The 14,037-nt window shown below is 51.8% G+C and overlaps 1 protein-coding gene across 1 annotated transcript; it reads right to left on the reverse strand.

The window, feature by feature from the left end:
* Nucleotides 1-2,258: 2,258 nt before the first annotated feature.
* Nucleotides 2,259-13,212, reverse strand: heatr3 (HEAT repeat containing 3). Its single transcript, XM_088938672.1, has 15 exons — nucleotides 12,873-13,212; nucleotides 10,801-10,973; nucleotides 9,374-9,461; nucleotides 9,069-9,181; nucleotides 8,562-8,671; nucleotides 7,988-8,128; nucleotides 7,059-7,339; nucleotides 6,285-6,375; nucleotides 5,774-5,922; nucleotides 5,211-5,293; nucleotides 4,713-4,849; nucleotides 4,368-4,456; nucleotides 3,964-4,107; nucleotides 3,228-3,404; nucleotides 2,259-2,775 (listed from the first exon to the last, which is right to left on the reverse strand). The coding sequence occupies exons 1-15, from the start codon at nucleotides 13,011-13,013 to the stop codon at nucleotides 2,653-2,655; spliced, it is 2,040 nt and encodes a 679-aa protein (XP_088794798.1). The 5' UTR covers nucleotides 13,014-13,212; the 3' UTR covers nucleotides 2,259-2,652.
* Nucleotides 13,213-14,037: the final 825 nt, after the last annotated feature.

The raw sequence follows: 14,037 nt of genomic DNA on the forward strand, positions 1-14,037 counted from the left end.
CTGCAAGACTGCTTTCAGTTTTCAGTCATCTGTGCTGGAAGGCGTGTCTGAAAAAGGCATCACTAATGGGAGGCAAGTGGCTTTCTTGCTGCCACAATAACAGCACTAACAAAAGGGACACAAGACATTTTTCGCATTCAGGGCATACCTGTTTAAATGCCTGTCCGTGTGACGAAGTCTTCCCTGTCCTACTCCATCTCGTAGACTGCGAGGAGGTGCACACAGCGGGCTCCCCTCTCAAGTCAGCCTTGGCCAAACTAGCCCAACGTTCGCCCCATTTAACAAAGAGGGTCCCCGGACCCCTCACCTGCTGTTCTTCATTCCCGGTGAGCTCCTTTACTTAACCAAATTCTTAACGGAGCCGACATTGAGATTGGAATGCATGCAAGTTTTTCCTCCTCAGATCCCGCCGATCCTGGAGATCCTACATTTTAATTGTGGGACACAATCGCACCTTCCAAAACGTTCAGGAACCGAGAACAATTAAAAAAGGCTCACATGAATACTACAATGAGGCCAATTAAGGGTTCGAGCAGGTGAAGGAGAGCTGAGCGGAATGAAAAGCCAGGTGTGTGGGCGTCCACGAGCCTGAATCAACACTCAGCTCTTGAATGGCTCGCACGTGGTGGGTGCCGTGTAGTTCCTGGACTACAAACACCCCGCATGGAGGAGTGGAAAAGGATTCGCTCGACATTCCTCCCCGACTCCCCCTTACCTGCTCTGACATTGCCTACATGTCATCCCTGGTGTCAAAAAATGAAGAATAACCTCTCATTTCGCTAACAACAATAAAGCGATTAAAGTCCTGGGCTGTTTACTAGCGAAACACTATACCCTCAGAGACTTGGCTTGGTTTATCTCCAGACTGTACAGACTTTGAACTTTTTAGATTATAAACATTGAAGGTGTAATGGTGCGATTTACACTTGCTAGATTACATAAATATTTTTACAACATGTTGATATAGATATGTACTTTTACTGAGCTGTTGAAGAATATCCAGAAATACAAGGTTACTTTTTGCTCAAAGGCATTATTCAGGTAGACTTCAGGAGCGGTTTACAGTAACTGTATGCAGAAACTGACTTAGCTTTGCCATCCTGATGAACATCTTAAACAAGGTAGTTACTCCCAAATAGAAGAGGTATCTGTGAGGAACCTGGATTGAGAGTGGAACATTTACAGACAAGTGCAGTTAGAAAGTAACTTGTACCGATTATAACATCTTTTAGTGATATTAGTAAACACAGATTCACACTAATTTGTGAATTTGCCAAACCTAAAACACTCCATCAAAAGCTCAAATGGAACTGGCTCATCTTCCTCATTAGCCCAGTGATTTCCTCACCCCCACCATAGGACAGCAGTAAGCCCCGAGTTACCTGCTTACTGGCAATGTTCGTCTGTGCCAAAGAGCAGGACGCCTCCTGCTACCCGGACACCACCCTTTTATTAGTGACCGCACAGCGCAGGGCTTCAGTGCCTTCCGGAAAGAGGCAGCAGTAAAAGAGGCTACGAGTGCAAAACCAGAACAGAAAGGAGTACACAACCTTCCCCTTAAACATTTTTCACACAGTTCAAGAAGAAGTTGAAGTTAACAGAAAACACCAACAGAAATCTGTGCCTGTGACTGGAAGGTTGCCGGTTCAAATCCCGCAGCCGGCAGTGGAATCCTACTCCGTTGGGCCCCTGAGCAAGGCCCTTAACCCCAGCTGCTCCAGGGGTGCTGTACAATGGCTGACACTGCACTCTGACCCCCAGCTTCTCTCCCTGCCTGTGTGTCTCATGGAGAGCAAGCTGGGGTATGCGAAAAGACGAATTCCTAATGCAAGAAATTGTATAGGGCTAATAAAGCAACATTATCATTATTATTATCAACATTATCATTATTATTATTAGACCCTGCGTAAGGAGAGGAGGATGTGGAGTGGGTCTTCAGTACGGTAAGCAAACCAGAACCTCGAAAATGTCACACCAAAAAGAGCTAAAATATAAATACATGAAACACGCAGAGATCCCAGCTGATGGCACAGCCCAGGCACTACAGATACTAGACAACAGAAAAGATAGTGCATCTGCCACCAGTATGAAGCCCAGTGAGACAGCAAACCCATATTATAATAGAGCCCTACGTTGTGACATTCCTGGCCAGCAGGGATACTTGTCCAGTCTTGGAAAACTGTAAGACTTCAAGCCCCACTACTGATCCTTAAACGTAGAATTCATCATTTTAAAAACACTTTCAGAATTGCGTTATAACTTAAAAACGGCATCATTTTATTCAGAATTACATTGTATAGCAAAGGAAGTTTTATTTAAATGGTAATACAGTATTGCAACCATCCCTTGGGTTTTTTATTGTTTTCCCTTACATTCTGTGATAAACAAAGCGATCCATGGTGAAAAAACAGGACCGGTACACTTTCTAGAAAGAAGTAAAAACAAACCAACAAAATTTAAATATGGATTTCATTCTCAAGCACCTTGTGTGGCGCAAACACTCCAGTCTTCCACAAAGGTCCTCTGGTGTGGTGGAATGAGCTATTCCCAAAATTCCCAAAGTTCCAGTCTTTCCTACGGATCCTCCTACAGAGTCAGTTGGGGTGCACAGACCCCGACTCCCTCTTTTGAACCAGCAGTCAGTGCGCAGCTCTACGAAGCACAGTTTTTCTCCAAGCTCTCCTGGTACCTGATGAAGCGGCGGAGGTTGATCTTGATGTTATCCAGCACGCACAGCTGGTCCGGGCTGCAGCTCCCCTTGCCTTCTTTCCTCAGCTGAAAGAGAGGAGGGGAAAAACGTCACTGGCAGGGACTGCTGGACCAGAGAAAGAACAGGGCTCTGCCCACAGACAAGGCGATGGCTGATGTGGTATTCAAGAAGGACGAACACTGAAAGAAGCAGCTAGCGCTTTAACTGGGAGAACTACTGAGGTCCGACATTTACAGGAGATGCTTAAAAGGAAAACGTGTCCAATGTGGCTTCTTGCAGAGAAACCTTTTGGTTTCGTGAACAGACCTTTTATTGATATTCAAACTCAGGATCATCTGGACTGGGCCAGACATCTTCACTGCAAAGTCATCATCCTCTGTGATTGTTTAAGTGACCTGCAGCAACAGGATCAGCCTGGTCTCTTAAGGCCCAGTGAGCTAGCTAAAGCCCCAGCTGGACGGGTGTCTTGCCAAGCCCAGCTGGGGAGGTGGATATACTGCGTGTTCGCGTGTCGGACCTTGGCCTTGAAGACGGGCTGCAGGGCGCTCAGAGCAGGCAGCAGCCGGATCTCCTTGGCGGCGCGCTCCGCCTCCGGCCCATCCGCGAACACGTCAAACAGGGCGTCCAGGGCCTCCCCACACACCACCAGACTGGGGTCCTTCGACGCGACTTGCAGGAGGAAGTTCCCGATCATCTGCAGAGTCAGGCACAACAGAGCATACAGTGGCATCGGCTCTAGGCTGGGCTCAGTCCTGGAGCACAGACCAGATTCATCACAGATGCGCATTCAACGCTTTCTAGAGATATCATCTTCACATCTTGTTCTTTTACATAAAGAAGATGTCCCACTGAAATTAACTGCCGTGTTCTCATGAAAAGTGCTGTGAGATCTATGCTGTCCACATTGTAAGCATAACATCTTATCTGTAGCACACCGTCCTTACAACACACCGTCCTTAAAGCACAGACCTCCTCTCAACATCCTTAGATAGTGCTTTCACGTTCTGATCAATGGAGAAGTGTGACACCTACACACTACTCTACTAGATAGACAGCAGAGTGTGCACAGCAGTCTATTATTCCTGTAGATGGACAGCAGTGTGTGATCTCCTGTGGGTGGACAGCAGTGTGTGGACAGCAGTGTGTGATCTCCTATGCGTGAACAGCAGTGTGTGGACAGTAGTGCGGGATCTCTTGTGAGTGGACAGCAGTGTGGGATCTCTTGTGGGTGGACAGCAGGGTGTGGTCAATACCTGCAGGCTGGTGGACGTGCCCTCCTCTCTGGCCAGCATGCTGCCCGTTATGCCCAGGATGGCCATGGAATTGATCCTCACGCTGACAGTCCCACACTGTGTGGCTGCCTCGCTGAGACTCATGAGCTGCTGGGGAGTCATACACTGCAGGACAGAGACACAGAGAGTCGCGGAGAGCTGCACACCCGGAGAGGAAGACTGGAATAAATATTCCTGTACCACTTTGAAAATAGTATGGGTTATGCTGGGACAGGCAGTACAACCAATATAATTTTATATGTTAAAAACAGAGCAAGTGAAGATTTTTCTTTTTAAAGGAGATAACAACACTGAACACCATACGGAACAGTCTGGGTGTTTTATTTGTGGCTTCGGATGAAGGGATGCAGACTGGCACCTTTTACCTGGGGGATGTTTTTGGTAGCCAATATCTGCAGCAGAGACCTCAGGGCACTGGTGATGGCCTCCAGAAACTCATCTTGTTTGGGAATCTCTGAAAACAACAAAGCTTTAGTTAATCGTCCAGGTTTGTCTTCGCCCATTGCCTTAGGTACTAATATCTTTCCTAAAGCAGTTTCTGAAGTAATACCGATTTATTAACAATCCCCAGGGAGCCAAGCAGCAGGGCAAGAAGTATGCTGATCACTGAAGATATAGCCCTTAGTGGGCCAGAATGTTCTGTGACTTGTCTGCCACTGTGTCGGTAACCCTATGGGCACTGGACTCTGGCAGGACGGCCCGCATCTCACCTGGCGTGCTGAAGACCAGTTTGGACAGGTGCTCTGCCAGCCCCTGCAGGGAGGCCACGCCGCCCAGAGTCTCCGCCTCCATGGCAGACAGCATGTTGTGAAGGCAAGTGAGGGCCCGGCACTGCACCCGATGCATCCTGGGAAACATGGGGGAGACACGTCAACAAAGGCCTCTGGCCCCCTCACGCTTAACTCTAACACAGCAGCCACAGCCCTTTTACCAGCTACCAGAGATTACCAACCCTGCTACTTCCACAGCTCTCAGAAAAGAGATGCTGGGATGCACAGTTTTAGTAATTAAAAACAGGCATATGAGCTAACCTTTTCTAACAATTTTTGGGATGGTTTGTGACGCCCACCACAAACTGAAAACAGTGCTACGGAGTTTCTTAAATTGTCTCTTGAAGTTAGACAGTGGTGGCTCAGCACACAGCTGAAGGGCAGGACTCTTTCTTTATCTGTCATCCCTGACCGACCGAGTGGGGCAGAAGGAATCACCTCTTCACAAGGCCTTTCCAGGCTGGGCTTTTGCTGCAGGCCTCCACGGCAGCACTGCTGGGGAACTCGGTCTTCTTGAGAACCTGAAACGAGGACACGTGGAGAGTCAGGTTAATTCCCTGCAGCCTTGAGGAGAGAAAGGCCATTCAAGGGATCATGCCTCAGGGGGAAGACCTGGTTTCCGAGGTGTCTGCAGGAAGGGAAATGAGAGAGGCTGCAGACACAGGGTGAAACAGCCAACCACGGCAGCCACCAGCAATTACCCAAACAACCACCGATAAATAGTCAGTCCACTTGAAACTGATAAGGTGCACCTGCATTTGTTTCTTTCCCCGACACCTCCTATCTCTACCATATCTCCTTATGTTATTCATTGCGCAAATCTTGTAAATTGTAAAATGTATTGTATTCTACTCTGTAACCTTAATTCTATTAACTTCTGTCCTTTCTCTTTATGCTGTATTGTTGTGCAGTTGATAAATAAACCTTGACTGATTGATTGATTGATTGATTGATTGATTGATTGAAACAGAGAAGAGAGAGGGGGGTCACAGGCTCCGTACCTTCTCTGGCAGCTGGTGGTTGAGCAGAGCGCTGTGCACCTCGGCCGACAGACACAGCGGAGAAAACAGCTGGCTGGAGTTGCAGTCGGACACGCACAGGTCACTCTCGTCGCTGCTGGACAGCTCCTCCCACTCGTCGTCAGAGGGGTCTGTGACATTGCGCGCACATGAGGAGGGAGAAAAATCACAACACACCACTGAGCACTGAAATCTAAAGTGCCAGTCTTGAATAAAGAGAAGCCGAAAAGTGTTTGCATCAGTGTCTATCACAAATCCAATTTTCTCAGTACTTGGATACAGTACATATGGGAAAAACAAGATTTTATTAGCTCAGATTAAAATCTTCTCTTTTATACTGTAAAACACATCCAGGATTTATGCCTATAGCCTGATTTCTGCAAAAGGAAGTAATTGTGCAAAGGTGCTGTCTCTGGGATTAAGTCAGCATCCCTTGCAAAAGCGAGACCAGGAATCACCAGACCAGTCTCAGTATTCCCAGTGTATCCCTTACCATCCGAGCAGCACATGTTCACGATGATCTCCAGCGATGTCTGCTGGGCGGACAGCAGGGCTGTGGCCTCCTTCAGCTCTTCGTGCTCCGCCTAGACACGCAAGAACACACAACCGTCACGCATGGTGCCAGGGAACGGCAGGCAAGAGGCATGAGCAGAGCCGCTTCCCCACAGGCCAAAAACCCAGACCCCTGCGTGCACGACGGCAGCCGAAAACACCCGAGCACAAAGAATGAGAACGAGGTGGCACTAGTGCGGAACCTGTGAAGTCTTGTGCTACAGAGATGGAGCCAATGGATATCGGCAGCCATTCCAGAGCCACATGGCCTTCTTCAACTCTCTTTTAAGAGAGAACAGAGGTGGGGCGAAGCCATCATTCGCTGTAACCCTGGGATGCCCTGTGGCAGCTGTAGGCCCTGAACGCCTGCCCTGTCAGGCAGACTGTCAGACCACGCCTACTGCTGAATGCAGCCTAGTGGTTGCTGTCTGAGAGAGACCTGCTTACAAGTTCTGTGTCTACAGCTCTGGGGAGGGGTCACCGCACAGCCAGAGAGCATCCTGATGCTGTGCAGCCCCACCTTTCTGCACTGCGGGCTACCTGCAGAAGCAACACAGTTTCTGCTCATCAGTAATTTGGGAAGATGACAAGCAGCAGGGCTGCAGGAAATGGCTAGGTTATAATTCAGCCCTACAGTCCTTATGTCACCATATAAACTGTTGTCAACCTCCATGGGGTTTGTTTCAGTAAGGGCAAACATTCAGGTTATACTTACAGGCAGCAGGTCTGAAATATCATCATTCTTCCAGGCTGACTTCTCTTTCTTCACCAGCTCCTCTTCCTCCATCTCTTCCCCTGTCGGACTCCGGGGCACCTGCATGTCCATCTCCCCGCCATCGGCGGCGCCCTTCCTCCGGCGGGCCTCTGCTTCCTGCAGCTCCAGGATGTGCTGGCCCGAGTCGAGCTCCAGGCTGGCAGACAGCGTGGCGATGATGGCGTTCAGGGTCTGCGCCTGCTGTGCCGGAGGCAGGGCGCTCTTCATGTTCCAGACGGAACCTGCAGAGGGCCACAGATGAGGTATGAAGGAACAGCTCTTGACACACACACTGGACAGTTGAGGAAAAGCCTTCAACACCCAAAGTCACTGTAGTAATATCTAAAACTCGTAAAAAAAATGTACATTGCTTGATGTTTTCCTCCTTTAAAAAAAAGACCCAGGGACTCTCAAGTGGCTCAAACAGTAAAGGCGCTTGCACCAGAGCGATTTCAGCTCTATGATCCAGGCGTCACGGGTTCAGAACTGGGCTGTGTCACTAGCCGACTGCGACTGGGACTCCATGAGCGATGGCTATTGTGGGATAGTGGAGGATCAGTCGGCCAGGGCTCTCTCGGCTCTCAGCAGCGGGTGGGCGGGGTGTCTGCACTTCCTCATCCTTCCCCCGTGTGCGCAGACAGGGTTTGGAGTGAAAAACACACAACTGGCTGTTCCAAACTGGGTGGGCGTATAACAAAATCACTGGGAAAAAAAGAAGTACTAAAAATGATCCCAATCTGTTCAACAATGCAAAACAAAAATGCACCCTGATCTCCAGCATCTGAAGCCCCAGAAAGCACAACTGCTGCTCAGTCTCTACCTTTGTTTTGAGTCAGACACCTGCCTTCGTGATCAGAGCGCACGAGGACGAGGGAGAGGCGGGGGCGAACCTGCAGCCAGGGTGCGGAGCAGCGCATGTCTCAGTGTCTGCTGGGAGGACAGCAGCACGGACTCCAGCCCCTGCAGCGCAGCAGGGGTCACAGCAGCCTGCAGCTCCGGGTTCTCCTCCGTCACCGTCTGCAGGCAATACGCTGTACACCAGCATGGGAAGAAGGAACAAAGCAAAGAGGAAACAGCGATCACCAACCTGCTTGTCTCTCCCAAGCCACTTCTGCGCCAATGCACCAGGCGCCTGAATCACAATGTATGCCACTGCACTTCTTTCCTGCTTTGAACATTGTTGCTAGGAGGCTGTGAGCGAGCAGTCACCTGCTCCCATGCTTCAGGCACAGGTCTTGTTACCTGTTACCAGCGGGGCCCAGCTTTGAGCCCTTAATCTCAAGCTGCATCACCAGGGGTCCCTCTGAGCTGCACTCCACGATTCAGGCAACACAGGACGAAGGCCCCATTGTCAGAGAAGATGCCCATTGTCACAGGTCACTCTCTAATCCCAGTAAGGGGCACTGGACAATCGATTGCTTAATAATCCACAGCTGTTCAGCACGGAGCGCAGGGAAGACTCACCCGCTGACACTGCCAGCTCCACGTTGTGGGGGTGCGTCTCCAGACATCGCATCAGCACCTCCAGCAGGCCCTGCTTATTGAACACCGCCACCGCCTGGCTGCAGCTCTCACTGCAAGGGACACGCAGGCGGCGTCAGGCACACACACACACTCTCCCAGCTAGGACTGCGAGAGCTTCACGATCTGTATTTCATACCTATTCCTTGTTCTTTAGCAGCATTACACGGTCTTTTATTGATGCCACCCGAACAAATTTGCTTAACAAATTCAGAACTGGGAAAGTGATTCCTTAATGAGATATTTTAAGGTTTTATAGGTTTTAAGATTCTCCCAGTTGGTCCCAGAGAGCCACAAGGTCATTTAAATGCACCCACAAGAACTTGACTTTAACAGTAATGGGAACTGAGGAGCGTTAACACTGCTCTGATCAGCAGTGATTTGTTCACGGTGTGGCTCAAAGCCAGCGAAGAGCCAGCAACCCTGCACTGGGCTCTGCAGCCCTCTTACCACAGGTTCCACAGGAGGTTCACTGCCTCGGTGGCCACAGCCTCCAGGGAGTTCCTGCGGTCCCTGTCCGGGTCAGGGGAGGGGGCGGAGCTGGAGTCAAACCCCGCACAGCACTGCAGCAGAGCACAAAACACACGACTCAACAATCAGACACTCAAAACGTCGCTCTGTACGACAGACACGTACCTCGCCAGCCTTTATCAGGAGAAAAAGAGAATGACAGAGAGAAGGGGTGAAGGCCGGGAAAAGACAGTAAAAGCCAGTTTAGGGGTCCCGCTCAGTCCCAGCAGGCCCCAGGACCTCACCTCCCGCAGCAGAGAAGTCAGGGGCGTCATGACGTCCTGCCTCACCATGTCTTCGCACACCTCGAACCCGCCACACGCGCTCAGGTTCCTGGGACAACAGACACAGCGAGGTCACGCACTGCTCCAGGCCAGTCCAGAAGACGCACTGGTGCCAGGGGTGTGAGTGGGGGGCAGGAAACCGGAGCGAGTCCGGATGGACGGATACACAAGGAAGACTAGGAAAGGGAGAAGCCCAGGACACCAGAAACCAGCGCCTCCTTGTCCAGTGGCTCCCACTGTTATCTGCCATCACAGCGGCACATCCAGGTGTGCAAATAAGGCAGTCGTCCCACAGCCGCCTGATCTGCACTGTTTGAAGAACAGCAGGCTGCTGTAGGGTTGAGAGAGATGTGGTGTCCATGCGCCCGTCTCTATAAATCGACTCACAAGAAGGCAGTGAGCCTGGGGGCCTCAGTCCACTCCTCCCCAGCGCCCAGCGCCCCCGTACTGACCTGAGTGCCCCACTCCTCCCCAGCGCCCCGTACTGACCCGAGTGCCCCACTCCTCCCCAGCGCCCCGTACTGACCCGAGTGCCCCACTCCTCCCCAGCGCCCCCGTGCTCATCCCAGTGCCCCACTCCTCCCCAGAGCCCAGCGCCCCCGTACTGACCCAAGCGCCCCACTCCTCCCCAGCGCCCCGTACTAACCCAAGCGCCCCACTCCTCCCCAGCGCCCCCGTACTGACCCAAGCGCCCCACTCCTCCCCAGCGCCCCCGTACTGACCCAAGCGCCCCACTGCTCCCCAGCGCCACCGTACTGACCCAAGCGCCCCACTCCTCCCCAGCGCCCAGCGCCCCGTACTGACCCAAGCGCCCCACTCCTCCCCAGCGCCCAGCGCCCAGCGCCCCCATACTGACCCAAGCGCCCCACTCCTCCCCAGCGCCCCGTACTGACATGAGCGCCCCACTCCTCCCCAGCGCACCCGTGCTCATCCCAGCGCCCCACTCCTCCCCAGCGCCCCCGTGCTCATCCCAGCGCCCCACTCCTCCCCAGAGCCCAGTGCCCCCCTTGCTGACCTGAGCGCCCCGCTCCTTCCCAGCGCCCAGCGCCCCCCTTGCTGACCTGAGTGCCCCACTCCTCCCCAGCGCACAGCGCCCCAGTACTGACCTGGGCGCCCCACTCCTCCCCAGCGCACAGCGCCCCAGTACTGACCTGGGCTCCCCACTCCTCCCCAGAGCCCAGCGCCCCCCTTGCTGACCCGAGTGCCCCACTCCTCCCCAGCGGCCCGTACTGACCTGAGCGCCCCACTCCTCCCCAGCGCCCCCCTTGCTGACCTGAGCGCCCCACTCCTCCCCAGCGCCCCCCTTGCTGACCCGAGTGCCCCACTCCTCCCCAGCGGCCCGTACTGACCTGAGCGCCCCACTCCTCCCCAGCGCCCCCCTTGCTGACCTGAGTGCCCCGGCGGCGGTCTCCCTGACGGACAGGCTGCGGTCCAGCAGCAGCGGCCCCAGGCAGCGCACGGCGTCCCTCTGCAGGAAGGCCGGGATCACCTGGCTCTGCTGCACCATCCGCGAGATGCTGGCGCAGGTGTACTCCCGCACGTCCGGGCTCGGGTTCTGCAGCTGCCACAGACACACACACACACAGGCGTGACACTTTCCGCACAGCACCGGCCGCAGTTCTCAAGAAAACTCCAACTGTGCCACTGCCCAGGAAGCCTAAGGCAACTTGTGTGAATGATTTTCTGCCCAGTAGCACTCACTTCAGTCATGTGCCTGGAAAGCCCACTATTGTCATATATGCTGCACTATCCCATAATCTCTTGACCCACGTCAGTTTGCTTGCCGCCTGAATAGGTCAGTTGATGATGCCATATCTCCAGCACTACATACCTCCCTAGAACATTCAGACAGACGTATGTTAGGATGCTGTTTATGGATTACAGTTCGGCCTTTAACACAACTGTTGCCACCAAGCTGGTCCCAGAACTCAGGAATCTGGGCTTATGCAACTCTATCTGCAACTGGATACTGGATTTCCTGGCAGGCAGGCCTCAGGTTATGAAAATTGGCAACAATATCTCCTCCACAGTGATCCTTAACACTGGAGCTCCCCAAGGCTGCTGTCTCAGTCCTAGGCTGTACTCTTTGTTCACCTACAACTGTACAGCCACTTACAGCAGCAACCACATTAATATGTTTGCAGATGACACCGCTATTATTGGACTGGTCAACAACAACAAGTCCACATACAGGAATGAGGTGGAGCACCTTATAAGATGGTGCCTTGACCACAATCTGGCCCTGAATGTCACCAAGGCAAAAGAACTCATTGTGACCTGTGCTCTGACCCCAAGCTTCTCTCCCTGTCTGTGTGCCTGTGTCTCATGGAGAGCAAGCTGGGGTATTTGAAAAGACGAATTCCTAATGCAAGAAATTCTATATGGCCAATAAAGTGATCTTATCTTATCACATCCATTTCCTATCCGTTTTATCAAATTCACGGTCTAGGGGGAGCCGGAGCCTATCCCAGCAAGCAACAGGTGCAAAGCAGGGTACACCCTGGGTGGGACGCCAGTCCGTCACAGGGCAGACGGACAGAAACACAGACTCACGCACTCAGACCAGGGCCAGTCTTCCCAGAAGCCACGTCTTTGGACTGTGGGAGGACAGGAGTTGGCACATTCTCCCCACACACAGACAGCACCCCAGGTCCGGACTTAAACACAGGACCCCACCACGACTGTCATTAATAACACATGATCGTATCTCATTATTAATTAATCCATTTGCAGACAGTTCCAAAACAAGAGGGTCTGCAAACACTAAAGAAGTGACAGAGAAATCTGAGAACTTGATTGATGTCCACAAGTGCAGAGTCACATTCAGGCGGAAGAGTAATATATAGATACAATAGAGGAAACCACTACTGCGCTGAGTCCACTTACAGAAAACAAGTATTGATGTTGATAGAATTATCATCTTCAAGACAATGTGTGAGAACAATAAAAACGCAAACGATGTTACAATATCGAGATAAAAGTGTACACTAAGTGCATCTAAAAGTGAGAACAAAGGCTCGTCTTTACACAGAGAGTTGTTGGGGTTTGGAACAAACATGATCTTTTCGTGTTTCAAATCGCTTGGACTAAACTAGCGGAGGAGCGTACCAATGCATGGAAAACAACTCGGAAGAGGAAGGAGAATTAATCACCAGCTCCCAAATCCAAGAGTCGGTGAATACCGGCGCGCTTTGTACTGTGCTAAACAAACTGTCCTGGCTGGCAACACGTCGCTGAACTTTCTGTAACCGCTACAGACATGCCAAGTTTAAAAGGAGAAACCGGTCTCACTTTCCCTGCAGGGGCACAACACATGCGCGCTAACCCCACGCGCCTCCGCTCAGCCCTTTTAAACGGGGGGAAGCCGGGCCGAGCGGAAGCATGTGACGCCGATTTTGATGCATTAGTTTCACCCGGCCTCGACGCCGCTGGACACCGTCGCCAGATGAAAACCTCTTACTTTGTCCAGCAGCTCGCCGGCTGGGGTGTCGACCTCTCCAGCCTCTCCGTCCTCCTCGACTTCCTCCTGGCCGATTCTGACGGGCAGCCCCTCCGCCGAGAACTGCGGCCGCTTAAACTTCTTGTTCTTGCTCTTGCCCATCGCGCTCTGTGGTTTGCGGGGCGAGGCGGTAGTGGCAGCTAGGCGCGGTTGTGTTACGGGACCCACACGCACTCCGATCTCAGGCGCTGCGCCCGGCCATGTGCAGATCAGAGTAGTGTAGCTCAGCTCAGCTCAGCCCAGCACGCCGCCGTCCATCGCCACGGTCGCGCCGGCAAGCACGCGCACGCCGCGCGGCCTGACGCCGAGCGTGGGGCTGGGCTTGCGCGCGATGGAGTGGGCTGCTGCCGCCTCGCGGAGAAGAAGCAGCCTCTCTGGGTTCTGCCCGAGTCCCATGACTTTAAAACTCAAGAAATCGTGTTTTGTGCCACGGAATAAAACTGTAAAACTTCTGCTTTTGCGCATCCAGTTGATTTTACATGCAATAGCTTAAATGTTATTAAAAAGATCACAGCCCTTTAGGTTTAACATCAGAAGGAAATCGAAGAGAGCGACTAAGCAGCGGGATGGTGTCAGAAATGAACGAGGCAATCATATTCTATATTGGGTATTCATTTCGCATTGCACTTGGAGCTGTTGGAGGTCATTTAACATTTTTCATTGTGCAAAACATTCTTAAGAACCATTTCCGCTATTCAGCAGAGAAAAACTCCGGGCAGTACAGAGGTAACAGACTGTTTTAATACTGCTGTAAAACTATAACCTTCACACAGAGATGGGAAGTGCCAGTTCTCTATCTGTAGTCTTTGGGTTTGCACCCTGAGCCCATTTTTACATTAAGAGTTCACAAATTTACAATTATATGGGGATCCTTAGGCTAGACAGACTACCCCCTGCAAAACTAAAGCTGTGCCCAACACCCATGTCCAGTGAGGTCTCTTCTGTAAGAAACAAACTGATGGTATTTAATGTATCGGCAAAAGATTCTGTCTGGAAGTTGCTAATGTTGATTCACTTAACACACAAAAGCAAATATTCAGGTAGTTAGGTATCCAGGCCTGGCCTTGTGGGTGGTGTGTGTTTAAGATTAATTTCTAAATGTAATCTTAGCTGTGGTCTCATCGTT

This window comes from Atractosteus spatula, chromosome 21, assembly GCF_055471065.1.
Source record: "Atractosteus spatula isolate fAtrSpa1 chromosome 21, fAtrSpa1.hap1, whole genome shotgun sequence".
In the NCBI taxonomy this organism is placed as follows: domain Eukaryota; kingdom Metazoa; phylum Chordata; class Actinopteri; order Semionotiformes; family Lepisosteidae; genus Atractosteus; species Atractosteus spatula.